Source organism: Aulonocara sp. 'chitande type north' Nkhata Bay, linkage group LG4, assembly GCF_057382095.1.
Source record: "Aulonocara sp. 'chitande type north' Nkhata Bay isolate Kocher_YH1m ecotype deep benthic linkage group LG4, A_spYH_male_GT1.1, whole genome shotgun sequence".
Taxonomy (NCBI): Eukaryota; Metazoa; Chordata; class Actinopteri; order Cichliformes; family Cichlidae; genus Aulonocara; species Aulonocara sp. 'chitande type north' Nkhata Bay.
The window spans coordinates 34,099,353-34,123,363 of record NC_141347.1 but is presented as its reverse complement, the minus strand read 5'-3'; the positions used below and the strand labels follow the sequence as shown (position 1 = coordinate 34,123,363).

Below are 24,011 nucleotides of genomic sequence, written 5' to 3'. Positions count from 1 at the left end.
TTCATTTCTGTAAAAATTAAGAATTAAGGAAGGAAACTCCATTAATAATCGATTTTACTTTGTAGGTGTAAGCCGGAAGTTGAGCGCAGGTCTTACTTAAGCCGCTGTGAGAGAAGTAGATGACGCTGTAAACTCTACCTTTCTCTTTTTTTTTTTATAAAACATTACGGTTTAATGGATGTGTAATAGCTGTATGTGTTTTTTTAGCAGTGTGTTTTATCTTAAAGCTAAAACAAACCGTTAAAAACCAGCTTTATTTTGAAGGTTTCGATCGGAAGCGGAGTGGCGGTATCACGTCAGAGGCCATGACGACAGGAGCGCGCGGCTCAGTGTGACAGATGTTGTTCGAGGAGAAACCGCTTTACTAAACTGGGAGACGAGAAGAGGAGGAGGAGAGCGGGCCGTGTCTGGATCTGTCCCCGCGGAGGAGAAGCGGCGCTCACCGAAACATGTCCGGGGAAAAGGCGGCGGCGACTCCCTGCAGCAAGTTCCAGGCGAATATTTTTAATAAGAGCAAATGTCAGAACTGCTTCAAGTCGCGCGAGCTCCATCTGCTCAACGACCACGACCTGGAGCAGGTGAGTTCACGATCACCTCAGGTGCTCCTGTCATAACGTTTAGCCACTTTTGTTTGGATTAGTGAGCTTTCTGGATAAAAAATGTTATCATTAAACCGCCAGCTTTAGTCTAAAAACATGCAAATATTAAATATGAAGATGCTAACTTTAAGATTTCATTTTGGTTGATCAGTAAAAGAATCAGAAAAGGTCATATTTTGTTTTATTTTATCTCTGAAATGTTCTTGTCAGGAAGTCTATATATTCAAAGTGTCCCATGTCTCCCAGAATATATAAAAGTCCCACATCAGCCTCCCTTCAAGTCGAAAGGGCCACAAGGTCCACATAAAACTATAAACTATAAATAAAACTTATTTTCCGTGGTCTTCGGCATAAAAATCAGACTTTTAAAGTTATTTAATCTTTATTTTACCAAACCAACGGTTTATTTTTTATTACGTTTTTAATTAATGGATTTCTAGATTTACTATGTAACATATTCTCTTTATTTATTTATTTATTTATTTATTTATTTATTTATTTTAACATGATTTTTTTTTAAATATTTCTTTACTTTTAGATTATATGGTATAATTTTATATAGCCTAAAATATTACAAATGTAAAAAACTTAAAAAGAAATGTTGACTTTAAGTTTTTAGTTCATTTTTAAACCATTTCATCAATGTTAGGAGCTGTGTCCAAATGAATATGGTAAGGGATCGGGGTTTGTTTTATTATGTGAAAAATGCTTCCACAGCTATGCAAAAATATGGCTGGGTAATGAGTTTCCTAGGACAAGGGAGAAACAAAAATTGAAACTCTGCACCCAGAATAGATTAAAAGTCATGACTAATTCTGTGATTTCACCACCCAGCCCCACTACACTAACCTCCCTGCAGTCCCTTATCCCATTGTTCTGCAGAGTAGCAGTCTTTGGAAACCCGAATATGTAAATGAACTCTGATTAAATTACATGATGTGATTAAGACTGATGCATCAATGCATAGATAGTGTTTACTGTTAATTCTGTTAACTGTTATTCCAGTTAAAGGTGTGCTGTTAGGGTTGTTGCTTTGTATTTTGGGATCAGTACTTATAAATAGTTACTAAGCAAATCTAATGGAATAAAAGATTTAATTCTGTTTATGAAGGAACGACTGGGAATTCATTGGTTTTCTGTTACTTGTAAATTTTTTAAATGCATCAATCTGTCAAACAAAAGCCTGAGGAAAAAATAAATTACATCATCTTTTTACCAGGCGTGCTTCAGCCCTGTGTACTTAGTGCTGAGCAAAACATGTCAGGACTGAAAACACGCTTATGAAGGCGAGGTGATGTAAGGAGGTGATAGTGACAGCTTCCTACATGCCTCACATTGTTCAAATATGCCATCACTTTGTGTCCCCCCTCCCGCCTGCTTTTGCCGGGCCCTGTAATTTCAACACCGTTCATCAAACCTGCAAACACCACACACGGTTTTCCAGTGACGTTGCAGGCTCAGAGAAAACCACCTTGTTTTGCTGTAATTGTGGCACTTTTCCCCAGCGTTTTAATGTTTAAAATGACTTTGAAAACAAAAGAACCCAAGTGTCTGAGACAGGAGGAAGCACAAAGAATATAAATATGTTTATTTAATACTTTCGGGTCACCACAGCGGGTAGCTCACCATGTTTGATACAGCAGATTTTTTTTCTTTTGGCCAGATGTCCTTCCTGACTGAATCCTAAGGGGATTTGTGTCTCCCCATGGAATCAAAACCAGGGATCTTTTGCTTGTTAGGCGAATGTGTAAAGCATGGCATGAGTTAAAACTGAAAACTAAGTACAACCTCACTTAGAGGGCAAACACCACCCAGGTGCTACTGATCAATGCTCAGACCCAAGAACTCAGTCTCAGTCTCTACAGGCCTCAGCTAGCAGGATAAATGTTCAAGTTTATGAGTGTAAAATTAGAAAGAGACTGAACAAGTGTGGATGGTTTGGAAGAGGTCCAGGATAAATGAAAATATCTGTAGGGCTTATGTTTGCAAAGCTTCCTGGAACAATGTTTTTAGACTGATGAGAGTAAAGAGGAGATGTTTGACCACAATGCACGCAACCAGACTTATCATATCAACATATCAATGCCTCATACCAACTGTCAGCACAGTGGTGGAAGGATGAAGATTCGGGCACCTTGTGTTCATTCAGTAGACTGTGAACTCCTCATACCAACGTGTTCTAGAGTCAGATGTGAGGCAATCTGGGTGATTGAGCAGGAGAATAATCCAAAACACACCAGCTGATAAAGAAAAGACTCAAGGTGGTGGAATAACTCAAAGTCCAGACCTCAAACTGACTGAGACTCTGTGGTCGGACCTGCAGACAGCTGAATGTAAAGCAGTGCTGCAAACCTTAATGAACTGAAGTGACATCGTAAAGACGAGTGGGCCAGACGTCCCCCACAACCATGCAAGTCTGAGATATGTGTGATTCTGTTTTGTTATGAGGGTTTTGTGCAGCTCCTGAAGAGTTACAAGGTTGTTTTTGTAAATTTAAACTAAAGTCTGAATAAGTTATTCTGTACTTTTACTGAAAATTACCAGGGGAAACACATCCCAGGCTATTTATGTGCTTACATCTGACTTATGCTGTGGCACTGTTATTGCACTACAGTACTGCTGAATGAGTTATTCTGTCTCATCAGAGAACATGGACTGAAAATGCCCTTTGTTTTGCTCTGCTGCCTGTGAGCTGCAGTCTCCGATAAAACACTGTTAGGTACTTTTTATCTGTCAGATGTAAAAGGCTGATATTGCCGCCACGCTGCCGGCAGGGCGGGCAGGTGGGTAAAGTGGAAACCCAAGTTTCTGAATGTGATAACTCAAGAACGAAGCGACGTAGGAGTTTCAAATTAATCCCATAGGTGTATCTATCAGGAGGCTGAGGGGTACCACTGAGCGCTGCCAGTGTTTTCTTCAATGTTCATAAATATCATTATTACACATTTTCTTGAAATATTGTGATATAGTTTTGTGGCTACCCATGCATCAGGTTATTGCTGCTAAAGGTGGTTCTACAAAGTGCTGGATCACTGATGTACTGTCACTCAGAAAAAAAGTTTAAACCTGCTGAGACGCTTTATATTTCTAAATTAAAAAACAAACAAACAAACATGTGAATATTGAAAGAGGAAAAACAAAGAGCCCACAGATCCACGACGTAACAGAAGGTGTTTTTGGCGGGTTTGTACATGTTTCTGTTGTCAGACTACAGGTTCAAATCCCACAACAATAACAACAGGCATCAAATCCACACAGTTCAAAACACTGACTAATATATGACATCACTGTCCTGTGCCCTTCCAGGCCAAACCCATCTATGCAGGCTGGCTGTGTTTGGCTCCAGAGGGGACAGATTTTAACAACCCGATGCAGAGGTCAAGGGTAGGTCAACTTTTTAAAAAACACACGAGTGTGGCATTAGTGTGATCCTGTGGTGATTTTAGTTTCCTGTCCTTCATCGTCAGAGATGGCAGCGGCGCTTCTTTATCCTGTACGAGGACGGCAGCCTGAGCTTCGCTCTGGATGAGCTGGTGAGAAACAGCACAGATACTAAAATTACAAACAAATGCAAACATAAAACATAACACGGAGTGTACAGTAAGCCCCAGCCTGTGCATGCATCTGCATCTACTGTATGTTTTGTTGGGATCCAGAAGGCATCTTTAAGCCAGATGTTGTGCACACAACCACAGCAGATGATGTGGGCTTAGCCCGTCCTTTAATGCACACATCCCCCCTCTCTGTTTCTCTGTCATCCCCTTAAATCCCGTTCCCTTTCATTCCACACTTCACACCACAAACTGCTTTCTGTTTAGCGGCCATAATCTGAAGTTTTAGTAAACATGACGTCTTAACTCGCTCTTTGACCCCTGGAGGAATAATTTGGATGTTCTGATTCTCCTGCAGCCCAGCACTTTGCCACAGGGGACGGTGAACGTGAACGTGTGCACAGACATCTTCGATGCAGAGCCCAGGACGGGCCAGAAGAACGCCCTCTGCATCGTCACCCCAGAGCAGGAAGTATTCATCCGTGGTGACAATAAAGACATCATTAATGGGTCGGTATAAAAACCTCAGAGTAGCGTTAAAAAAAGAGATTGCTAACATGTGTGGGCACAAATGAGCAAAAAGGGAGAAGCTTTCTTGAAAACATAAGTTGAAAAAAAAAGCCTTTATTTTGAAAAGTTGGCATGTTAAAGGCCAGCGGTAATTTACTATGACTAACTAAGGGCCTTTATTCTGAAATTCTGACAGCCTTGAAGCATCTTCATTGCTTCCTGTATCTAACTACAGTCTTTTGTTTTGAAAACTGGACATATAAGTGCATTTTGATAAATTCGTCTAACTCAGGTCTTGTTTTATGTCAAACATAAGACTCAGGGACCAAAATCATCCCAGTAAAATCTACAGTCTGGCCCCCTGGATGGCTATGGAAGGCCACCTGGACATTTAACGGCTTTTTCATACATTTAATAAGTTACTGTTTTTTCCATTTTTATCAGTAGGTTTGTTTTTTTGACAATTTAAGTCAAGAGACATGCTGACATATTTCTTTCATTTACTGCAAAAGGATTTTTTATCATGTACAAAAACTGAAATAGATTTTTGAAATTACTCTGCTTATTATTATATTAAGATGAAATGTGTAGTTAAACTTTATTACAATGAGAGAAAGCTCAGTTTCATTCCTCAAGATCAAATGAGCGTGACAACTCTGATCTAAATAGGGCTTCACATTTAGAAACTCTCACATACCTCTTGTCATCCTGGTAGCTTTCTATACCTACTTGGAGGCTTTTATTTTGAAAAGAATTACATTTAGAGGCGTCCTGATGGCATTGTGTCATGTTTTGTCTCCAGGTGGAGTGAGCAGCTGGCAGTTTATCTGCGAACTCACAAACAGAATCAGAAGAAGAAACGCAAAGTTGAGCCTGTGGCCAACCAGGTATTGTGCTCATGTGTTAAAGTGTCCAGTTTTTGTGTTCACGCATGCTGATTATGAGACTTATTTCAGACAAGTTTATACCAAAGAATCAAGACTGGTCTTATTAAGATGAAAACCACAAATGTGCCAGTAAATAATCACCTGTCAGGAGACGTTTAGACGATACTTCCTCAGTGAAAACCTGAAAGAAACACCAAGGAAGAAACTTTCTGATGCCTTTGAAAGTTTCAACTTCATTTTCAAATGAAGACAGAAGAAAAGAGTTTAGAGAACTCTGAGTGAAATCAGAGGAGTTCATGGTGACTTTCTAAAATATGTAACAGTAAACCAGCTTTGCATGATTCACAGATCAAAATAATCCTTATTTATCTGACTCTTAGCCTCAGTGCAGCCCCTCAGTTCATCCTCTGTTTGAAAATACTCTGAAATAATGTGTTTTAGCTCCTCCCCGTTTAAGCCAGCTTTCCTCCGATTGGCTGCCCCTCCTAAACAGCAGGTAGTTTGTGGATCTGTGGTCAGAAATTAGGCATATCCCCCCTCCATGACATCACAGAGACACAGTGACAAGAGTAGAAAACAGTGTCTAAAAAATTAGTGTTTAGAGCAGAATGAAGCATATGAGAATGTTTAAAGTGTCTGTTTTTGTACAGAATCTGTTTTCAAACATGAATGAACTGTTAATTTACAGCCACATTATTGTACCTGTATTAATTTAATGTTAAAAGTGTGAATTTTCTTTGTCTCTCTAACAAACTTCAGGAGCCCAGTCCAGCAAAAATGGTAGCAACCGATCCGAGTTTTCCATCCTCGGGGAGGGACCGCCCAGAGCCCGGCCAGTGGCAGGAAGACCAGCGGGACGGGGGGCCAGATGTGACTCCCATCTGGACTGTCACGGACACCGAGCATCTGGGCCCTGAGCGGACCCCTGCAGGTGCAGCGGAGGAAACCATACAAACACACACACAGGCTTTCATGTCTATCAGCCAATCACAGCCGTTTCCTGTCCTCTCGCACCATCCTAACGTCCTGCAGATGTTCGCACACTCGCAGATTTTTATTTGTCCGTTTCGTTTAACCCTCCTCTAACCAGGCGTACCGGCTGAGCGCTCACTCGCGGGCAGTCGGGGGAACGGGCTGGATGAGTTTCTGTTTTAACAGGAAGTGGAGTTACTTGGAGAGATGTGCAGGAAATCCTGAGCCTCTGACCTTCAGGCATCATAAAAGCCAAACGGCAGACATGAGCCCTCCAAGGCCTCTTAAACAAGTCCTAATGGGCTTGATGTTCGGCACAGGGCAGGTATTTTTCCCTGCTGGAGCTTCAGGCTGCGACAAAATGGACACGAGTGCCCATCTGGCATCAGGCTTGTTGCATAGTCTGGAAAGGTCCCATAATGAAGTTCTGGATTAACTCCTGCTGACTCTGACTACAGGCTGCTTCATTAGAGAGATGGAGGCTAAACACAAAGCTCCCTCTGTCAGGATTCCCCTGCTTAACAGGCTCTCCTCTGGGGAACTCATCCAGTTTTTTAATTTCTTTTGCACATTTATCCCATTTCATTATGTTTTCAACATTTGGAGATTTCTAATGTTTACTGAAACAAACACATCAGTCAGTTGATTCTTTGACCTTCCAGTTTAAAAGCTCTGCGTTTTCAGAAACAAATACTTTTTAAATGGCTCTACAGATGCTCTCAACCATTTTTAGACAAAAATAAAAGATCGTAAAACTTGACCGTTAGTTGTGCAGGTTCAGGGAATAATTAAATAAATAGTCGGCAGACTTATTGCTACAAATAAGGGTTAGCGGCAACCGTAAAATCACAATGGATCCACTTATTCTTAAATCAGCTTAAAAGGGAGTCTTCTACCTTTGCACTGAACAGATATCAGTTATGATGATGACGGCTTGTGGCTCGATTGTTTTGCCTGTCAATAAATGTTCAAGAAGTACACTAATCAGTACATGCTGATGCTTTCTTTGTTTCCAGACTAGGCAAACAGAAATCCGATAAACCCGAGTTCAGACTTGTTGTTTCATATTGTTGACATGTCAAAGTTTTTTTTAGTTTTTTACAGAGTGGATTTTCTTTTGTCTTTAATAAAATGTTTAAACGTTTGGTGAATGTGCAGTCCTGTGAAAAAAGTGCGCCTGGTTTTTTGGCGGCCTGTAGAACCACCTTTACCAGCAACAAAACAATCGTTTTCTGTACGACTTTATCAGTATCGGCAGAAAACGTGAACTTTGGTCCAGTCTTGTTTGCAGTGTGGCTTCAGTTTATGGAAGTTTGCAGTCCTTAATTTATGCACAGCTCTTTAGCTCTTCAGTCAGGTTGGAGATTTGCTGCTGTGCTGAGGATCATTGTCCTGTTTCATTTGCTCCAAGCTTTAGCTGCCATACAGAACGCCTCACGCTTGACTTTAGAATACTTTGGTTTACACAGGAGTTCGTGATTGAGTCAGTGACTGCAAGGGGCCCAGGTCCCGTGGCCAAACATCTCCACATTGGCCTCGCTTGTCCACGGCACGTTGTTCTAGAAGTCGATGCAGCTTTGCCAACTAAACCATGCTGCCGCGGTTTTCTCCTGGCAACACTTCCAAACACGCCGCACCTGTTCAGTCGTTTTCTAGTTGGACTGTTATGAACTTTAACCTTTAACATGCTGACAGAGGCCTGCAGAGTCTGAGATGGAGCTCTTGGGTCTTTTACAGTTTCCCTGAGTATTACCTGACCTTGGGGTGAATTTGCTGGGACGTCCACTCCTGGGAAAAACTGCAAAGTGTCTTGAATATTTTCCACCCGTGACTCTTTCTCACTGTCGAATTATGGATCTTTACAAAGGGCCTGATAACCCTTCCAACACTGCATGAGTAACATATATCCCCACAAAGCTTCCTAAGTCGAATACTTAAATTAAGACCTGCACATTAGAGAAAATTTACTGACTTAAACTCGACGGGAAATCTTTGAAATCTGTCTTTTCTGCTTCTTTAGTCGGGCTTTGCTTTTATTTTTGCGCTTTCACAGTGTTGTCAGTGTTAAGGGTCTCTTTGTATCGTAGCAGCCAAAACAAAATGATTAATAGGCTGTCATACAGTAAACAGAGTACTTCTCTGTTGATGCTACCATAGCAACTTTACAGCATTAACTCTAAATGTGGGATTATCCTCTCCACAATGGGGAGGAAGCGAAAACACCTGAACCATCTGCATGACTTTTTCTGCGTGTTTTTCCCAAGAGAAGCTGCTTTAAAGTCATTAAAAATAGACACAGAATGATCGGATTTAACTTTCTGCTTAATTCATTTGCTCATCGCGAAAAAAAAAAAAAAATTTCATTCAGACGCAGCCAAAGGAAGGTTATTTCCATATGCAGAGCTGCCTAACTGACACACATTATTACAGAAACTGCAAGAAAAGGTGGAGCTGGGGTGGAAGTGGGTTGAATGTGTAGCAGAAACTGTAGGAAGTCGAAAGCAGCTGAAAAAGTTAAAGAGAAGAAAGTGACAGATTTGTGTATTTGAGGGCCTGTAACTCAGACTGTTTGTGTAGTGTGAAGGTACACTACACAGTTACTGTAGAGTGAAAATCTGCTGATTTTAAGGGGCAGTGATTTTCCTTTCACCCTGTGATTTATGGCTTATCGCACTGTTGAACTGATGCAGTGATGACAAGCTGATAAAAGTCTGAATATAAAGCATCAGCTTGACATTGTTCTTTTTATCAGAGTGGTAAAAAACTGTGATTTTTGTTATTTTAAATGGTGCTGAATGAGGTAAAACACTGATGTGTTGGTGTTTCCTTAAAAGCCGGCGGGAGAAGGTTGGGATGAGTGAAATGATTTGTGGTTTGTGAATAAAGCTTGGCTGAGGTTTTATGGCAAAGGGACGCCTAATTTCGTGGACTTAAACCAAGCTGTGGTTTGATGTTCCTGCTCTCTGATGATCTAACAGTCTGAAACTTTTTTTGTGTTGGTTTTATCTCCAGGCAACGCCTCCTCCTACCTGTGCCTGGACCCCAGGGGCTCTCTGACCTCAGCCGGCTTCGGCGGCTCGGTCGGGTCTTCAGACTTGGCGGCCTCTGAAAGCTCCGACACCGGCAGAAACAACCGGCTGACTGAACCCAACAACATCCAAACATCAGCAAACAACAAGAACCAGAGGCAGTACGGGAGGTTAGAAGCGAAGCTGCTTCCTGCTCATTTTAAACATCTTATGATTACATAAATCTTCGTGTTTTGGAGCAAGCAGCTTTTTCTTTTCTTATTTATGTTTGTGTGTAATCTGTGGGTAACTCATCAGAGCCATTTAAAGTATACTGGCAGAGAAATGTGCAAGCAATTAGCACAAAGGACATCCAATGCCTCCCCCAGCATAAAGCCGAACAGGCATCACACACCGCTAAACGGCAGATCAAAGCCTCACGCTCTACCCCTCCATTAGAGATCTGACTGCTGCATTTTTATATTTAGCCAAGAGAAACCCTCCCAGTTTGTGCCCCAGCAGCATGCGAACGGGTGACGTGAGGAGAAATCATGTCAGCTCTTCGCTCTTGTTGCCTTTTTGGGAAACGAAAACACAAAATCCTTATCCCTCCCCCCCAAATAAGGTCAGAAATTCCAAAACGCTGGTGTAATTAGATATCCTCGGCATTGTTTCTCAGGACCTCAACACTGACAGTCTGCCTGCCAGTCAGGGAACGAACCTCAGTTTGAGGGCACGGAAGTGTCTGAACCCACCAAATCCTCACATTCAGAAAGGAGTTAAAGAAACCGGCCTCTTATAAAAAGCCCCCACAGTGTGCTGGACATGACAAGAAGAAACACTCAGTTCATTTCAGGTTCATCCAGGTTTACTTTAAAGGTGACACAGCCTCATGTGTCTTTATCTATATGAATACCACAAGTCTGGGTTTATAGTTCTTCTGTTTGGTGACTTTTGCCTCGATTTAATAGAAAAATGCCATTTTTGACCTTTTGAAATCCCGGAGGATGAATGTGAGCAGGAGAGCATCCACAGACTAGTATAGGATCCCGTTAAGGTCCTTGTACCTGAGTGGAAGGAGAATCTAATCAGCTCTTCCTGTTTTCCAGCAAAAACAGATCGGAGGCCACCAGGAAAGAGCAGGAAACGGGAGCATCCATGTTGAGGACGGGCAGGAGCGAGACTCGTACCAACAAACGAGAGGTGAGATGTAAAAACTGCTTCTGTGACACAGAACCTGCATCTGTTTTCCTTTCTCTTTAAATGAGTGGTCAGTGTGAGTGTCTGAAACTGTGAGCCCAAAAATCTGCGACGTCCAGCTTCTTTTACCCCATCTTCATCTTCATCTTCAAGCGTGCTGAGTTTCATAAAGTTTTTTCAAATATCCTCTAAATTCTAATAGAAAATATTTTTATTGGAGAGTGAAATCCTTCCAGCATGTTTCAGGTTTTCTGTGAGAAGCCCTCTTTAAAGTCAGTGATTAATGGGGCGTGTCGTTCAGTTTCTGCAGGTTTCTGCATGTTCATGCATTTATGAAACAGTACTCAATATTATGCAGCCATGAGAAAAAGAAAGTTTTCCCAGGACTCTGGAAAAAACTCAAGTCCTGAGACAAACAAAGTACATCCCAGTGTTCAGTAGCTTGTACAGTCACCTTTAGCAGGTCTAACTTCAAATAACAGTCTTTAACATCGCTGTGGAGGCATTTTGTTCTTCTTCCCACCACAGCATTTCAGTCAGAGTGAGGTCTGGACTTTGACCGGGACACTGCAGCTCCTCCGTTCTTTTCCTTTTCAGCCAGTCTGCTGTAGATTTGCTGCTGAGTCACATCTGACTGATTATAAAGAGAAGCTCATCATCAACTCAGAGGCTGCAAGATGCCCAAATCGTCATCCCCCCACCACCGTGCTGACTGTGCCTGTGGGGTGTTTGGTTTACAGTTTAAAGATAGTGTCATCATTGATGTTATTTAATATGTTTGTAATACATTTGTCTCTTAATTTTATACCATGCTTTTCACCTGTGGAAGTGAAAATGGCATCACACTTCAAGGGTTTTCCTGATATTGAAAATCTAGCATCATAACAACCCTGGTTTACAAACACAGCTCATTCTTTAAAACTAGTTTAACCGTCAAGTTTCTTAATAGACAATGGGACGTATTTATCTCGTGGCCTTCCTGCGGAACTTGGCTGGCTTTGGGAGGCAAAGAGAAAGATTCAGTTAAAATATCTGAGTGAGGTTTTCTTTCTTTGTTGTCAAACTGGGCGACGATATTTAGAACCTGGTCTATCCAGTTATTATTGGAGAAGGAAGACCTGAACAGGTCGTCAGTATCACAGGAGTAAGAGAGTGAAACACTCATAGTCCTGTGTGGACACAAAAAAAACCACATAGCCAACCAGCCACTGGATTCAAACCCACAACCTTCTTCCTGTGAGGTGTGAGAAGGCTTCATATTCAGCTCATCTGTAAAACACCGCTGGGCTCTGGTCTCTGCTTAATAACCCACATTTTCTTTTTAACAATTCAAACGAATGTTTTTCATTTGAATCATGTTTAAAGTTAAAGGAATGCCCCTTTAAAAACAAAAAAGATGGTGTTCTTTAATAATTTTGGTAAATAAATGATGTTTTTGCCATGAGCGGGCAGCCGTACTGACCGCTGGCCACTGTAATATTCAGTATACAGACAGAGAGCGCTGTGAACTGGTGACGGCACAGACAGACGGAAACATCCAAAAATTAGAAAACTAAAGACAAGAACAAACACAGAGACAGTGTTGTTATGTAATGTGTAACTGGGAGGTTGGTTTCACATTATTACAAAAGAGGCCTATTTTTAACCCGGTGAGAAAAGAGTAACAATAAACAACAAGATGAGAAAAATTCTCAGTGAAATCGTTTATTGTGGTGAGGCTGTGCAGGAGCGCAGAGCTTATAATAAAAACGTGATTGAGAAAATAAAATTTTAAGTCCTTCAACGCCGGCATCCAACAATTAAAAACCCGCTTCCTGCCTGTGGTCGTTGGCTAACCGTGAACAGGTAATGATTAATCCTAGTGTGGGTTTGCCGTGATTCAGACCAGCCGTCGTATCCAGCTGTGCTCAGGCTGCACCGGGACGGGCCGCGAGGTTGGACTGGTTTGAACATGACTCAGGCAGCAGCCAGGTGTTATCCATGAAAGACGTCACTCTGAGGCCGAAGGTCCGACCTGATCAAACGCTGCCCAGAGTTAGAAAATCTCCCAAATTACAGTCTGAGGCTGTTTGCTTCAGTCTGTCAGTGTGGGTGTAAACAACCCGAGGACCCGTTCAGGTCTTCAGAGCGCTCATTCGGTCTAAGCCGGTGATGAGAGCGTGGCGTGAAACGCGTGGACGAGCCGCTCGGGCCGTGTCCGGGCATGACTTTCTTCACATGAGCGAGCACATGTGTCGGCAGGTGGGAGGGAGGCTGGTGATTCACTGTGAGCAGAACTGGTTTTGATGCCCTGAAGCAGTTCAGACGCCGTTCCTCTTTATTTTCCAGGGATTCGGAATAAACCAATTAAATGTGAGGACCCGAGGCGCTCGGGGATTCTTCGCGATTCTCTTGAAGTGCTGCTGACGGGCTGAAGAAACACATGATGTCATGTATTTACTGATAAACTCGGAGGAATGAGCGCCTCCCGGTTTCCAAGCGCACATCTGTTTGTGAATGCTAGTCAGTGTGTCAGGGCTAGACCCCGGTGATTAAGGAGGTGAGCAAACCCCAGCAGGAGTCTGTGTGACGGCAAAACACAAACATTCCCACGGATGATACTTAAAGCGAGATCACCTGTTAAACTGGGCTCACTGTAGTAAATATCCAGAAATGTTTTCAGGATTTTCTGTTTCTGAAAGGAGGGTTTAGTAGTTCAGATTCCTCCTGATGAGCCAGAAAAGCAGATTTAAAGGAGAGTCCATTAAACGAAGCAGGAGAGGCCTGTGGGCAGCGTGTTGTGCAGCACACATGAGATTAACTCGCTGTTTCACAGAGGGACCATCGACCGAGCAGCAACCTTCAGCCAAAAGCTGGCCCTCCTCTCATGTCCACCTGAGGCATTAGCCTTACGGCACATGAGATCCCTGCTTTACCCAGTGAGTTACACCGGCACTGGAGCTCACTGGTGTCTGCTAATTCAAGTCAACTGTCATTGTGTTGTTGGTGCCTCTAAATTTATTTATGACTCATAACATGGCTCGCTTTGTGTGCTGACTCTGCAAGAAGTCTGTGTTTGTGCATTGTACACATAAAGTTTAGCTGACAACTTTCCTCTCCATCCTCACATCCAAAATGGTCACACATGGCTTCACATTTCTAAGCGGGTTCACTGCCACCCCACCCCCCAACCGACTGAGGTCTACCCCACCTGGGACAGGTGTCTCTGAACCAGTAAAAAAAACGGATGAATGGATTTTATAACGGACAGTCAGATCTCAGACTGCCGTCTCCAGGCAAGTTTCTTTTCCCCTCAGCTGTAAAAGACTGATGGGTTTGTTTGTCACCCCGCTGGGCCGGTGGGGAGGTGGCATGGACACTCAAGTTTGAGAACTTCTGTGTGAAGTTCACGTGTTCCCCCGAGGCCTGTTTGGGCTCTCTCCAGGTACTCCGACTTCCTCTTGCAGCTCAAAGATGTACACGTTGGATTAGCTGGTGATCTTTTTTAAATTGGTCGTGTACAGTGAGTAAACAGCGTGAGTGCATTACATTAGTCTGCTTCCTTCAGCTCTTTATTTTAGTTTGTTCGCTCCTTTCACAGTAAATCGTTGTTTTCAGCAGCCGGAGCTGCTGCAGAAACATTGTTAAATCACAGATGGTCGTCTCAGTGGCCGCGGTTAATCTTTGATTAAACACACTCTCCTTTTCCAGAGGATTTACTTTTTAAATACAGCAGCAGCAGAATATTTAGGCCCACGCGTTCATTTATGTGTCTTTGGGTGCGTTTGTTTTTCTAGTCATGAGAAGGTCAAAAGAGCCTGTCTGGAGATTCTCGAGTCAGCCTCTTCTTCTTCTTCCTCACTTCCTCCCCCTCGGTTTTGGGAGGCCTTCAGGGAACAGAGGAGCGGCTCTGTCTGCAGTCAGAGCGCCGCGCTCCTCCGTGTGTCGGGGCTTTGGATACTTTTCAATATAAATGCCAGGAAAAAAACCACAAAGAATGTTTTGTTGTGATTAAACTGGACATTTTTCCCCTTTAAAGTGGTTATATAAGGAAGAAGAATGAATCTTTTGAACAGCGGAGGCTCAAGTAAACAAAAAAAGGGGACCCTTGTTTCACTTAATGCGTGTAATCCAGAGTCTGATACGTGCTGTTAGAGCCGGCATGAAATCTGATCATAACAGGCGTGCGGCAATCTCACTCTGAGTTTTGGAGCATCATTTTGAAAAGTAAGACTAAAGCTGCAGAGTCCCGGGGATTATTTATCCTCTAAAACCTTTTTCATGCATTCCACGGTCAGACCCGCTTCAGCGAGTGAGAGTTTAACAGGCAGTGGAGAAAAGCCCGCCGGGCTCCCCGTGGTGCTCCGCGGCGGGCCTAATCCTCACAGCTGACGTCTGTGCCAAGCGTCCAGACTATCGGTTACTCTGGTTGGTGGAATGCAGGCAGCACATGCAAACAGCCTCCGTCCTGATTGAGGAAACGCGTCACGTCTTCTCATCAGTGAAAGCCTTCCTGTGAGGGAAGTTCTTATAAGTTTAATTTGGGCTTCTTTTTTTTTCCTTCTGTAGAAACTTCAGTCGTGTGGAGATTCGTCCTCTCTCGTTGCCCCCCCTCCCCAGAGAAGAGCCAGGTCTCTGGACCACAGGACATCAGACACGGCCATGACGGTGAGCCACTGATCCGAGGGCAGTTTGAGCCTCGAAGTTTCCAGAAGTGACTCTAAGCACAACTTTTTACTCATACCTGATACTGATTATTGATCTGATCCCAGCAGAAAGCTGAGGTAGAGACCCTCCTCTTACCTGTAAGGAAACATCAGGGGAAGCGTCGTCTGTTCTGACCTTTTCAGGCACGTTTAAACTCGCTTTGACCAAAAACGTTTGCAAACACACAGAGAGAAGCTGTCGGTGGAGCAGGTGTGACATGCCTCCAACTGCTGAAACTCTACTCTGCTGACCTGTGGCATAATAAACACAGTCCTACAGATCAGTCAGGCTCAGACTGATATCTGATTCAAACATGAGATGGTGTGGAGTTCCCCCCTCCTACCCAGCCCTCAGTTTTGCAAATGGAAATACTACAGTACTAAAAATCGATCTAAACCTACCTGGGCCTGTCTGTAGAAGTAACTGCCACCCAAATGTGCCACTTTTGGCAAGCCGTGCAACCAAGTGTTTGTGGTAAAAAAAACATCTCAGTCTTACGAAACTCCAAAACCTTCATTTTGTTTTTGTTTTTTGAGCACGATGGGCAAGTCATCCAGGTCCTGAAGGAGCAAAACAGCCCCAGACCATCACACTACCACCACCATGTTTGGCTGTTGGTGCTGAATGTTGTGTTAGCTTTACGCCAGACGTAACGGCAGTCAACTCAACTCGTTAGTCCACAGAATTTTTCCCAAAAGTCTTGGGGGTCGTCCAGACGTTTTTGGGCAAAAGAAAAACAAACCTTTGTTTCTTTTTGGTCAGCAGTGGTTTCCTCCTTTCAACTCTCCCATGGATGCTATTTCTGCCCAGTTTCTTTCTGAATGTTGAATAATGAACTCTGACCTTAACTGAGCCACGTGAGACCTGCAGTCCTTTAAATGTTGTTCTGGATGCTTTTGTCTCTTGGAATAATTTTGATAGGCCGGCCAATCCTGGGAACGTTCACCGCTGTTCCAAGTTTTGTCTCTCACCGTGGTTCACTGGAGTCCCAGACATGGCTTTGTATCCCTTTGAGACTGATAGATGTCAGTGACTTTGTTTCTAGAGATCGCAGCTGCTTTTTGTCAGACAGGTTTATTTAAGTGACTTCTTGATCCAGCCGGTCTGACAGTGTGGCCGAGTGTGAAGTCAGCTTTTCAAATCATTTAAAAACTGCATTTTGTATTTACTCGGTTTGTCTTTGTCTAGTATTAAAATTGATCACATAAGTAAACTACTGGTCAAAAATGATGGAAGCAACAAACAGTCTCAGCTCTTCTCTTTTCTGTGTGTTTTATTCAAACTTTGTATTTTTTATCTTCTGTACAGCCAGACTTGTTAAACTTCAAGAAAGGCTGGATGGTCAAACTGGATGAAAATGACCAGGTAAACATTTTAAAGTAATCCAAATCTGGCTGTTTCAGGTTGTGGTGATGATTTAAAGGATCTTACCAGCCTGTGTGAAATGTGCTTTGCTTCCCTCTAGTGGAAGAAATATTGGTTTGTGTTGTCGACTGACAGTCTGAGATACTACAAGGACTCGACGGCCGAGGAGGTACTTTAAACCCGGCTTCATAAAGTAGAATATAAACAGTTTTTGTGCATTTCCAGATCTTCACCACGTTTTCTTTCGTCTCCTCACAGGCCTCAGATCTGGAAGGAGAGATCAACCTAATGAAGTGTTACAATGTGTCTGAGTACCAGGTGCAAAGAAACTACGGCTTTCAGATCCACGTAAGTCTTCGCTTCTGCATGTCATCACTTCATGTTCTGCTCTAAAGATGGAGGTTAGTCACATGTTTTTATGTCGCAGACTCCGAAGGGCGTCTTCACGCTTTCGGCGATGACCGCGGGGATACGAAAGAACTGGATCCAGGCGCTGATGAAGAACGTCCATCCGGCCAACGCCCCTGATGTGGCCAGGTGATCAAATCAAATCAAACAGGTTTTGTGCAGGTTGTGCAGTTTAAAGTGTTTACAGGTGATTTAAAGATGAGATAAAAGTAGATGAAAGATAAGGTGAAGCTAAAATAAAATGTTGACGTACTAAAAGCACTTAAATGATAATAAAAATGATTGATTATTCTTTTTAAATTTTAAATCATCCTGTTCTCAGTTTACCTGGCCAGCACATTCCCTGCAGCCCACCTGAGGTCCTCCCCAAACCAGACGTGACTCAGGACTCTCCCTCGGCCGACGTCTCCTCGGAGAGCGAGCCTCACCCCAAAGCCAGCAGCGTGACGGAAAGACGGCGCGAAGGCTGCTACAAGACCTTCGACTGGGCTGAATTCAAGCCTGAGAGCGAGCCGGCGGTGGACGCCGATCTACAGAAATCCCCCTGCTCGCTGGAGCTGGGTGACCTGGAGCGAAGGAAGCGGCGCGAGGAGAGGAGGAGGAGGTATGAGAAGATGCTGGGCTTCTCTCTGCTAGAAAAGGACGGCAGCGTCCGAGCGCTGAGTCCGAAATCGCAGCAGAGAATGGAGGAGGAGATGGAGGAGTGCTGGAAGCAGGTGGAGAAGACAATGTTCAGACTGGAGAGGACGGTCCCGCTGTTTTCTGACGGGAGAGATGCAGAGGAGATGGAGAAGGTGCTGCAGAGCTACAGGAAGGCGGTGAGTGGACTTTCAGTTTTAAAGAAGCATGACCAGAAATAAATGATAAGTTGTCTCAGAGTCTGTTGATGTGTAAGTTAAACCATAAAAACAGGTAATTATGCAGATATTATTGCAAGTATATCTTTAATTGACACAGTTGATTCTTTTGTGTTTGCTCACAGGGAAAATACAATCAGTTCGTCTGTTTCTTTTCGATACAGGTATAAAATGAAAAGTAAGGCTCACCTGATGGAGGGTGTGTGAGGCTGTGTAGATTAACTCTTTGTGTACTTTGTGTTATTGGAGGTGGAAGATCTGAAGGTTCAGTTGGAGGAGTCGGAGCATCGACGACTGGAACTGGAAGCTCAGCTCAGCACAGAAAGATTTCAACATCAGCAGGTGTGAGAAAGCAGCTTTTATCTCAGACACTCTTTGGTGTTTGATGTTTGTTGTGTTTGACTGACTTTGATTGTTTCAGTCGGGTTTCTGTAGTTTTATGACCTTTTTTTTTTTCCAGCTGGATTCTCCCGTCAGTCCTGAAGCTGATTTTTACCCATCAGATATGAAAGAAAAGCCACTCAAAGACCCGACGAAGAGCCTAAAGGAGGCGTACAGAGAGCTCCTGCAGCAGCAGAACGTCATGAGACAGAACATGATGGAGCAGCTCGGCCAGGAAACACCTTCACCAACACCACAGCTGCCCAGCATCTGGCTCTGCGATACAGGGGGCGAGCTGCAAGAACTGGAGGATTTATTATCTGAGACAGCGGCCTCACCTTTACTGTCACCTGCATCAGACAGCCAACACTCTCAGAGTGAGGGAATGAGCTTCGATGACAGGACAGCCGACCTCCAGGACCAGCTGCACGCAGACGCCCGTCAGCTGTTTCCTGCCTCAGAGACACAGGCGGATAAGTTCAGCTCGTGGGCCCATGAGTCCGCAGAGGGAGACGAGTCCCAGCTGAAGCAGGTGACTCCTGATCAGGTGACCCTGGAGAAGCTTTCCCTGGAGGTGGAGCTGCTCACGAGCCAGAACGAGGCTCTGAACCAGCGCAACCAGGAGATGCTGAACCAGCTGACGGAGGCAGACCGCGAGATCGAAAGGCTGAAGGCGGAGCTCAGCAGCAGGTACTCAGAGCCCCGTGACCTCCCTGATGTGGAGCAGCAAGGGAAGACCAGGGTGGAAGATCTGGAGATGGAGCTGAACTTGAAGAACCAGGAGCTCCAGGAGGCCCAGACGCTGATCAGCTCCCTGGAGGAGACCCTCAGGGAGACGGAGGTGCTGCTGCAGCTGAGCGACCCGGTAGGAGAGGATGAAAACAAGAAGAGGGACGAGAAACCGGAGGGATACCTGCTGCGGTGTTTCGAAGCGACCGAGGCCAAGCTGACAGAGCTGGAGAGACAGCTCGACCAATCAGAGCTGAACTGCAGGGAGCTGCAGGAAGCGGAGAAACTTTCCTGCCAACGAGCGGCGGAGGCGGAGGCTGACATCAGGAGGCTGAATGAGGAGTTAGAGAAGGAGAGGCTGAAAGGAGACAGAAGTGTTTCTGCCGAGGAAAAGACCCAGAAGGTGATAGAGGGGATGGTCGCAAGGCTGAGCGCTTTGGGGAGACTTTTAGAGGCGATCGACACGTTGGAAGGAGGTGAGGCGAAGGTGGAGGAGGGGGAGAGGAGTCCTGCTGTGGTGAGCCAGCTGGAGTGGGAGGAGGCTTTTTGGAGTTTGCTGCTGAAGAAACTGAAGGAGGATCCGTCCAAGCTGATCGAGCCCGCAGATGTGCGGGTCGGCGAGGCGGCAGAACAGATGGTGCTGGAGACACGAATGCTGCTCATAGGCCACCGTCTGCTTCAGACCGAGCAGGCGGCGCAGGAAGGCAGAGAGGGCAGACGCGAGGGCGAGGCTAACGATATAGCATTGGAAACCACGAAGACGGAGGAGGAGAGCGGCATGAGTGACTTGAGTGACTTTGAGCGTTTCAAAGCCGTCACACAGATTAAAATGTCTATGCTGGACCAGCTCGCCGCCTCCCTCAGCGCCGCCGCCGTGCACGAGGAACTCCAGCCGACAGCAGACAGACTGTATGAGTTTCACTCTTCAGATCATCCTTGGATAGCGTCGTTCATTTACTCGGCGGCAACCGAAGCACTTTACCGCCATCGATTGTGCAGGCTTTGGGCTAAATACGCCAACTGCTCAAAATGCGCCAAACTCCGGGAGGAGAACGAGGACCTCAAAGCAAAACTGTCAAACCTTGAACAACGACGCACATCGAAGATGAACGCAGGCTGCCAGACTGATGAGATTTACCTCCAGGACGCGGAGCTTCAGGGCGCAGAGGAGAGTGAAGAAGAGGAGGAGGAATTGATAGGTGAGATGGAAATCCCACAGAAGGTCTCAGATGAAAGCTTAGAGGAGAGCGATGAACCAGATGGAAACGTGGAGCTGATTTCAGCTCTGAGAAGAAAGGTGGAGGAGCTGGAGGAGCAGCTGACGGTCTCCGAGGACAAAATGACTTTGGTGCAGCTACAGCACGAGAAAGAGACGGAGAAGCTGAAGGTAGGTGCCGCTTTCATCCACTTTTGTTTGACTTCCTGTCACGAGCTTTGTGTGTGACCTGTGTGAGCGTCCGCTGTGCCTGCAGGTCACCTGCGAGCGTGGACTCGCCTGCATGGAGGAATCTCACCTGAAGGTGGTTGAGGGGCTGCAGCGTCGACACAAACAGGAAGTGGAGCGCCTCCTGGTGGACAGGGACAGACTATTAGAGGAGGAGAGTGCTGCTACTGCAACAGGTGAGGGAAAGCGCCCAGTAAGAGATGAGGTGTTGCCCAAAATCGATTCAGTTTCAAATATTCAGACTTCCTCCTCTTCCTCTCAGCGATCGAAGCCATCAAAAACGCTCACCGCCTGGAGCTGCAAAGGGAGGTGCAGAGGAGATGTGAGTTCGAGAACAGCAATGGGCTCTCAAACCTGGAGGAAGTCCACAGGCAGCACAGGTACGTGAGCATCCCAGCAGGTTTTACAAGACAGGAGGGAAACACTGGAGTTAAACCAAAATGTCATTCTGGAAAAATCATCACCGCAGGCCGGCGTCAGGACAAAGAGCAGACTGTTGATTCTGGTGGTCAAAGATGTTTTTTACAGGGAGAACAAAAGCACCTGCAGCTCACAGCTCTGTGCCAGAATCCACAGGAAACCTTTTCCCCACCAACACGGTGCTGGTGCAGAGCCTGAACTGAACTGGCTGGCAAATGTTTTAAATCCCATGATATTTTTTTTCAACAATCAGAGCCCGAAAAAATCCTACCTGCCCTCTGTGAAGGCAGGTAGGAGGTGCTCGTACATAACATAGAACATGTAAATCACAGCAGGCTCTCATACTCCCAGCAGGTTTCTAAATCAGTCTATTTTCTGATGGAAATGAGTGAAACTGGATCCAGACTGGGAACCAGCACCCTGTCATAACCGCTGCAGTTGAGTGGGAAGCAGCAGTGATGAGAATTGGCACCTTTGTCTGCTCCTCTGCATCAAAAGGAGCCAGCTGAGGTGTTTCAGGCATGTGATCAGGATGCCAGTGAGGGGTTTGGGACCCGGTGCAGGCCCAGTACAGATCGAGTCTATCAGCTGGTTTGGGAACACCTCGGTGTGCCGACAGGAGAGCTGAACAGAGAAAATACGGATAGGTTGTGACTCTCAGTGTGTGTCTTTGCAGTGAGGAGCTGGCCTCCTGCCAGCGGGAGCTTGAGGTTTTATCGCAGCAGTTTTCTCTGAAGTGTCTGGAGAACGGACATCTGGTCCAGGCTCTGGATGCCGAGAGGAAGGCCCTGTGCCAGTGCCAGCAGGAAAACCAGGACCTGAGGACCAGAAACCAGGTGAGACGCACAATGAAGGCCGTTAACGGCTTCTTCTGACATCCTGAAATTTAAAGACAGTTCAGATCACTCTCATTTTCCTCTGCAGCTTTCTGATTTAGCGTCTAAGTCTGCGGCCGCCATTGTAAAAATCTCCACATGACGATTGTTCTCTGTTTAGGTCCATTTATGCAGCCTTTGTTTACACTTTGGTGAAACACTAATCAGGATAATTCAGTGTTTTTACTGTTCCTAAGTAGATTCATGGACTTTTGTACTTGGATCATGTCAGAAATCATTCATTGTTTGAGTGTTTGTGGCTTTACAATCTTTTGCACGCACATTAAAAAGCTGAGCTGTTGTTCACTGTGAATAAAAGCTGCAGGAGTCAAAAAACAGGCGAAAGATATTCACAGACTCCAGTGAGACCAGAGGTGTGAGCTCGACTGTCGCTGTAGGGGTTTAAACATGTCTCCAAATACTTTTAAAAAAGTGTTTTTGAGGTCAGAGGTGAAGCAGCTTGATCGTTTCTCCTATTTTTCACTTTTACTTGTTCAGGAGCTGAGCGGCCACCTGGCAGCAGAGATCACCAGACTGTGCACGCTCGCCAAACAGGACGCTCTGCCGCTCAGTCAGGGGATGGACGTGTACGAGATGGAGGTGAGTTCGGCTACTGCATGGTCATCGAGAGGATTTTAGCCACAGCTTTATTTCCAGCATTCAAAGTTATTAAAAAGGACCGAGTATGAAGAAGTCCCACCCTCTATTTTGCTGTCCAAATAGAGGGGCAGCCAATCAAAAGAAGGCTTGCATAAAGGTGGGTGGCTTTAAAAGAAAGAGGAGCTCAGGGAGAGGATGAACCTGAGGCTGCACCAAGGCCCAGGATCAGAAAAATAAGGATTATTTTGAATTGTGAGTCATGCAAAGCTACTCTGGAGCTGGTGTCAACTTTCGGCATGTGATACCCTCTGGCTCCATCAACACAAACTGCAGTAAAAACTGAAATTACACCCACTCTGGTGATTCCACATAAAGAATGATGGTTTTTCATGATTGGCTCACACGTACAATATGTAAACTATGTAAATGTGCTCGTGAGCCGACTCAAAGGTTAAAAACACATTTCATTTCAGATCACGCTGCGAGTGAAGGAGTCTGAGGTCCAGTGTCTGAAGCAGGAGATCACGTCTCTGAAGGACGAGCTGCAGTCGGCTCAAAGGGTCAGTTTCACAGCAGCTGCACTAATAATACAAATATTACTAATAATATTGTAATCTGCTAGTTAACCAGTCCGTGCTGCAGAGTTTCATCTGTTTTTAAACCTCAGTGTTTGATTTTGAGAACTGAAGGAGTGCTTGAGCCTGAACAGCTCATACTATCAGACTAAATAAGCAGATGATGTTGCTTCTACCAGCGCGGGGCTTCCAAACATTAGCTGTAGTCACGATCTGTGTACAGGTGACTTACTTGCAGGGTTCGAGTGTGTTAATTAGGACTGAGGGTGATCTGTGCCTGGAGCCGATCGAATCGAGTGGACGAAACGGCTAAATAAACCAGATTTTGTTTTGTTTTTTTGGTGTGACAGGACAAGAGGAACGCGACAAAGAAGTACAAGGACATGTACACGGAGCTGAGCATCGTTCGGGCAAAAGCGGAGCGAGAGGCAGACGAGCTGAGAGAAAACCTGAGGCTGGCTCATCAGGCGCTGGGACGGACGTCGCCGTGACGACTTGTCAGTTTTATTTTCTCATTATATGCCACCTCGCCCCACAGTTTACTTCAGATTTGTATAGAGATAAAGATGTTTTTACTGCTTTAACCTTTCTGACACTGAATCTGTGATGTGTTTGTATTTGCTGAATATTACCATATAAAAAACTGTAAAATATTTGTTTTGTTGTTTGTCATTTTAGGAAAATATTTTAAATTAAACTCCTTTTCTGGCTGATACAGCTGCACTGTAATTTATATTTGTATTCAGGCTTTAACACTGCAGTGTTTTTATTGTAAAACTATTATTTTTATTAAATGAATTTGTCTCATTGAACCAGCGATGTTGTGTTCCATTGTGCTAAAGGTGAAATGCTTTTCATTATTGCACTGGGTTCCTATACAGTGGTCCCTCAGCTATCTCGGGAGTGATGTTCTAAAAATAACCCGCGATAGGTGAAATCCACAA

The 24,011-nt window shown here is 44.7% G+C and overlaps 1 protein-coding gene across 3 annotated transcripts; it reads left to right on the top strand.

Moving 5' to 3' along the window:
* The first annotated feature begins 105 nt into the window (after window positions 1–105).
* LOC147333138 (uncharacterized) lies at window positions 106–23,886 on the top strand. 3 transcript variants are annotated; one of them, XM_086290105.1, is made up of 23 exons: window positions 106–578; window positions 3,906–3,983; window positions 4,067–4,132; window positions 4,509–4,660; window positions 5,463–5,547; window positions 6,307–6,478; window positions 9,532–9,718; window positions 10,637–10,730; window positions 15,276–15,374; window positions 16,722–16,778; window positions 16,879–16,947; window positions 17,037–17,126; window positions 17,206–17,315; window positions 17,509–18,004; window positions 18,169–18,207; window positions 18,293–18,385; window positions 18,504–20,540; window positions 20,626–20,773; window positions 20,860–20,977; window positions 21,694–21,853; window positions 22,391–22,492; window positions 22,966–23,052; window positions 23,418–23,886. In XM_086290105.1, the coding sequence occupies exons 1-23, from the start codon at window positions 450–452 to the stop codon at window positions 23,556–23,558; spliced, it is 4,809 nt and encodes a 1,602-aa protein (XP_086146231.1). In that variant the 5' UTR covers window positions 106–449; the 3' UTR covers window positions 23,559–23,886. The 3 variants fall into 3 exon arrangements, with proteins under 3 accessions (XP_086146231.1, XP_086146233.1, XP_086146232.1); XM_086290107.1 differs by lacking the exon at window positions 15,276–15,374; XM_086290106.1 differs by lacking the exon at window positions 18,169–18,207 and having other exon boundaries at window positions 107–578.
* The last annotated feature ends 125 nt before the right edge of the window (window positions 23,887–24,011 follow it).

Excerpts from the sequence above, each read along its gene's own strand:
- LOC147333138 (XM_086290105.1), top strand. The coding sequence starts at position 450 with ATGTCCGGGGAAAAGGCGGCGGCGACTCCCTGCAGCAAGTTCCAGGCG. Across the intron at positions 16,779-16,878 it reads AACTGGATGAAAATGACCAG|TGGAAGAAATATTGGTTTGT; the intron begins GTAAACATTTTA and ends GCTTCCCTCTAG. Across the intron at positions 18,005-18,168 it reads TGCAGAGCTACAGGAAGGCG|GGAAAATACAATCAGTTCGT; the intron begins GTGAGTGGACTT and ends GTTTGCTCACAG.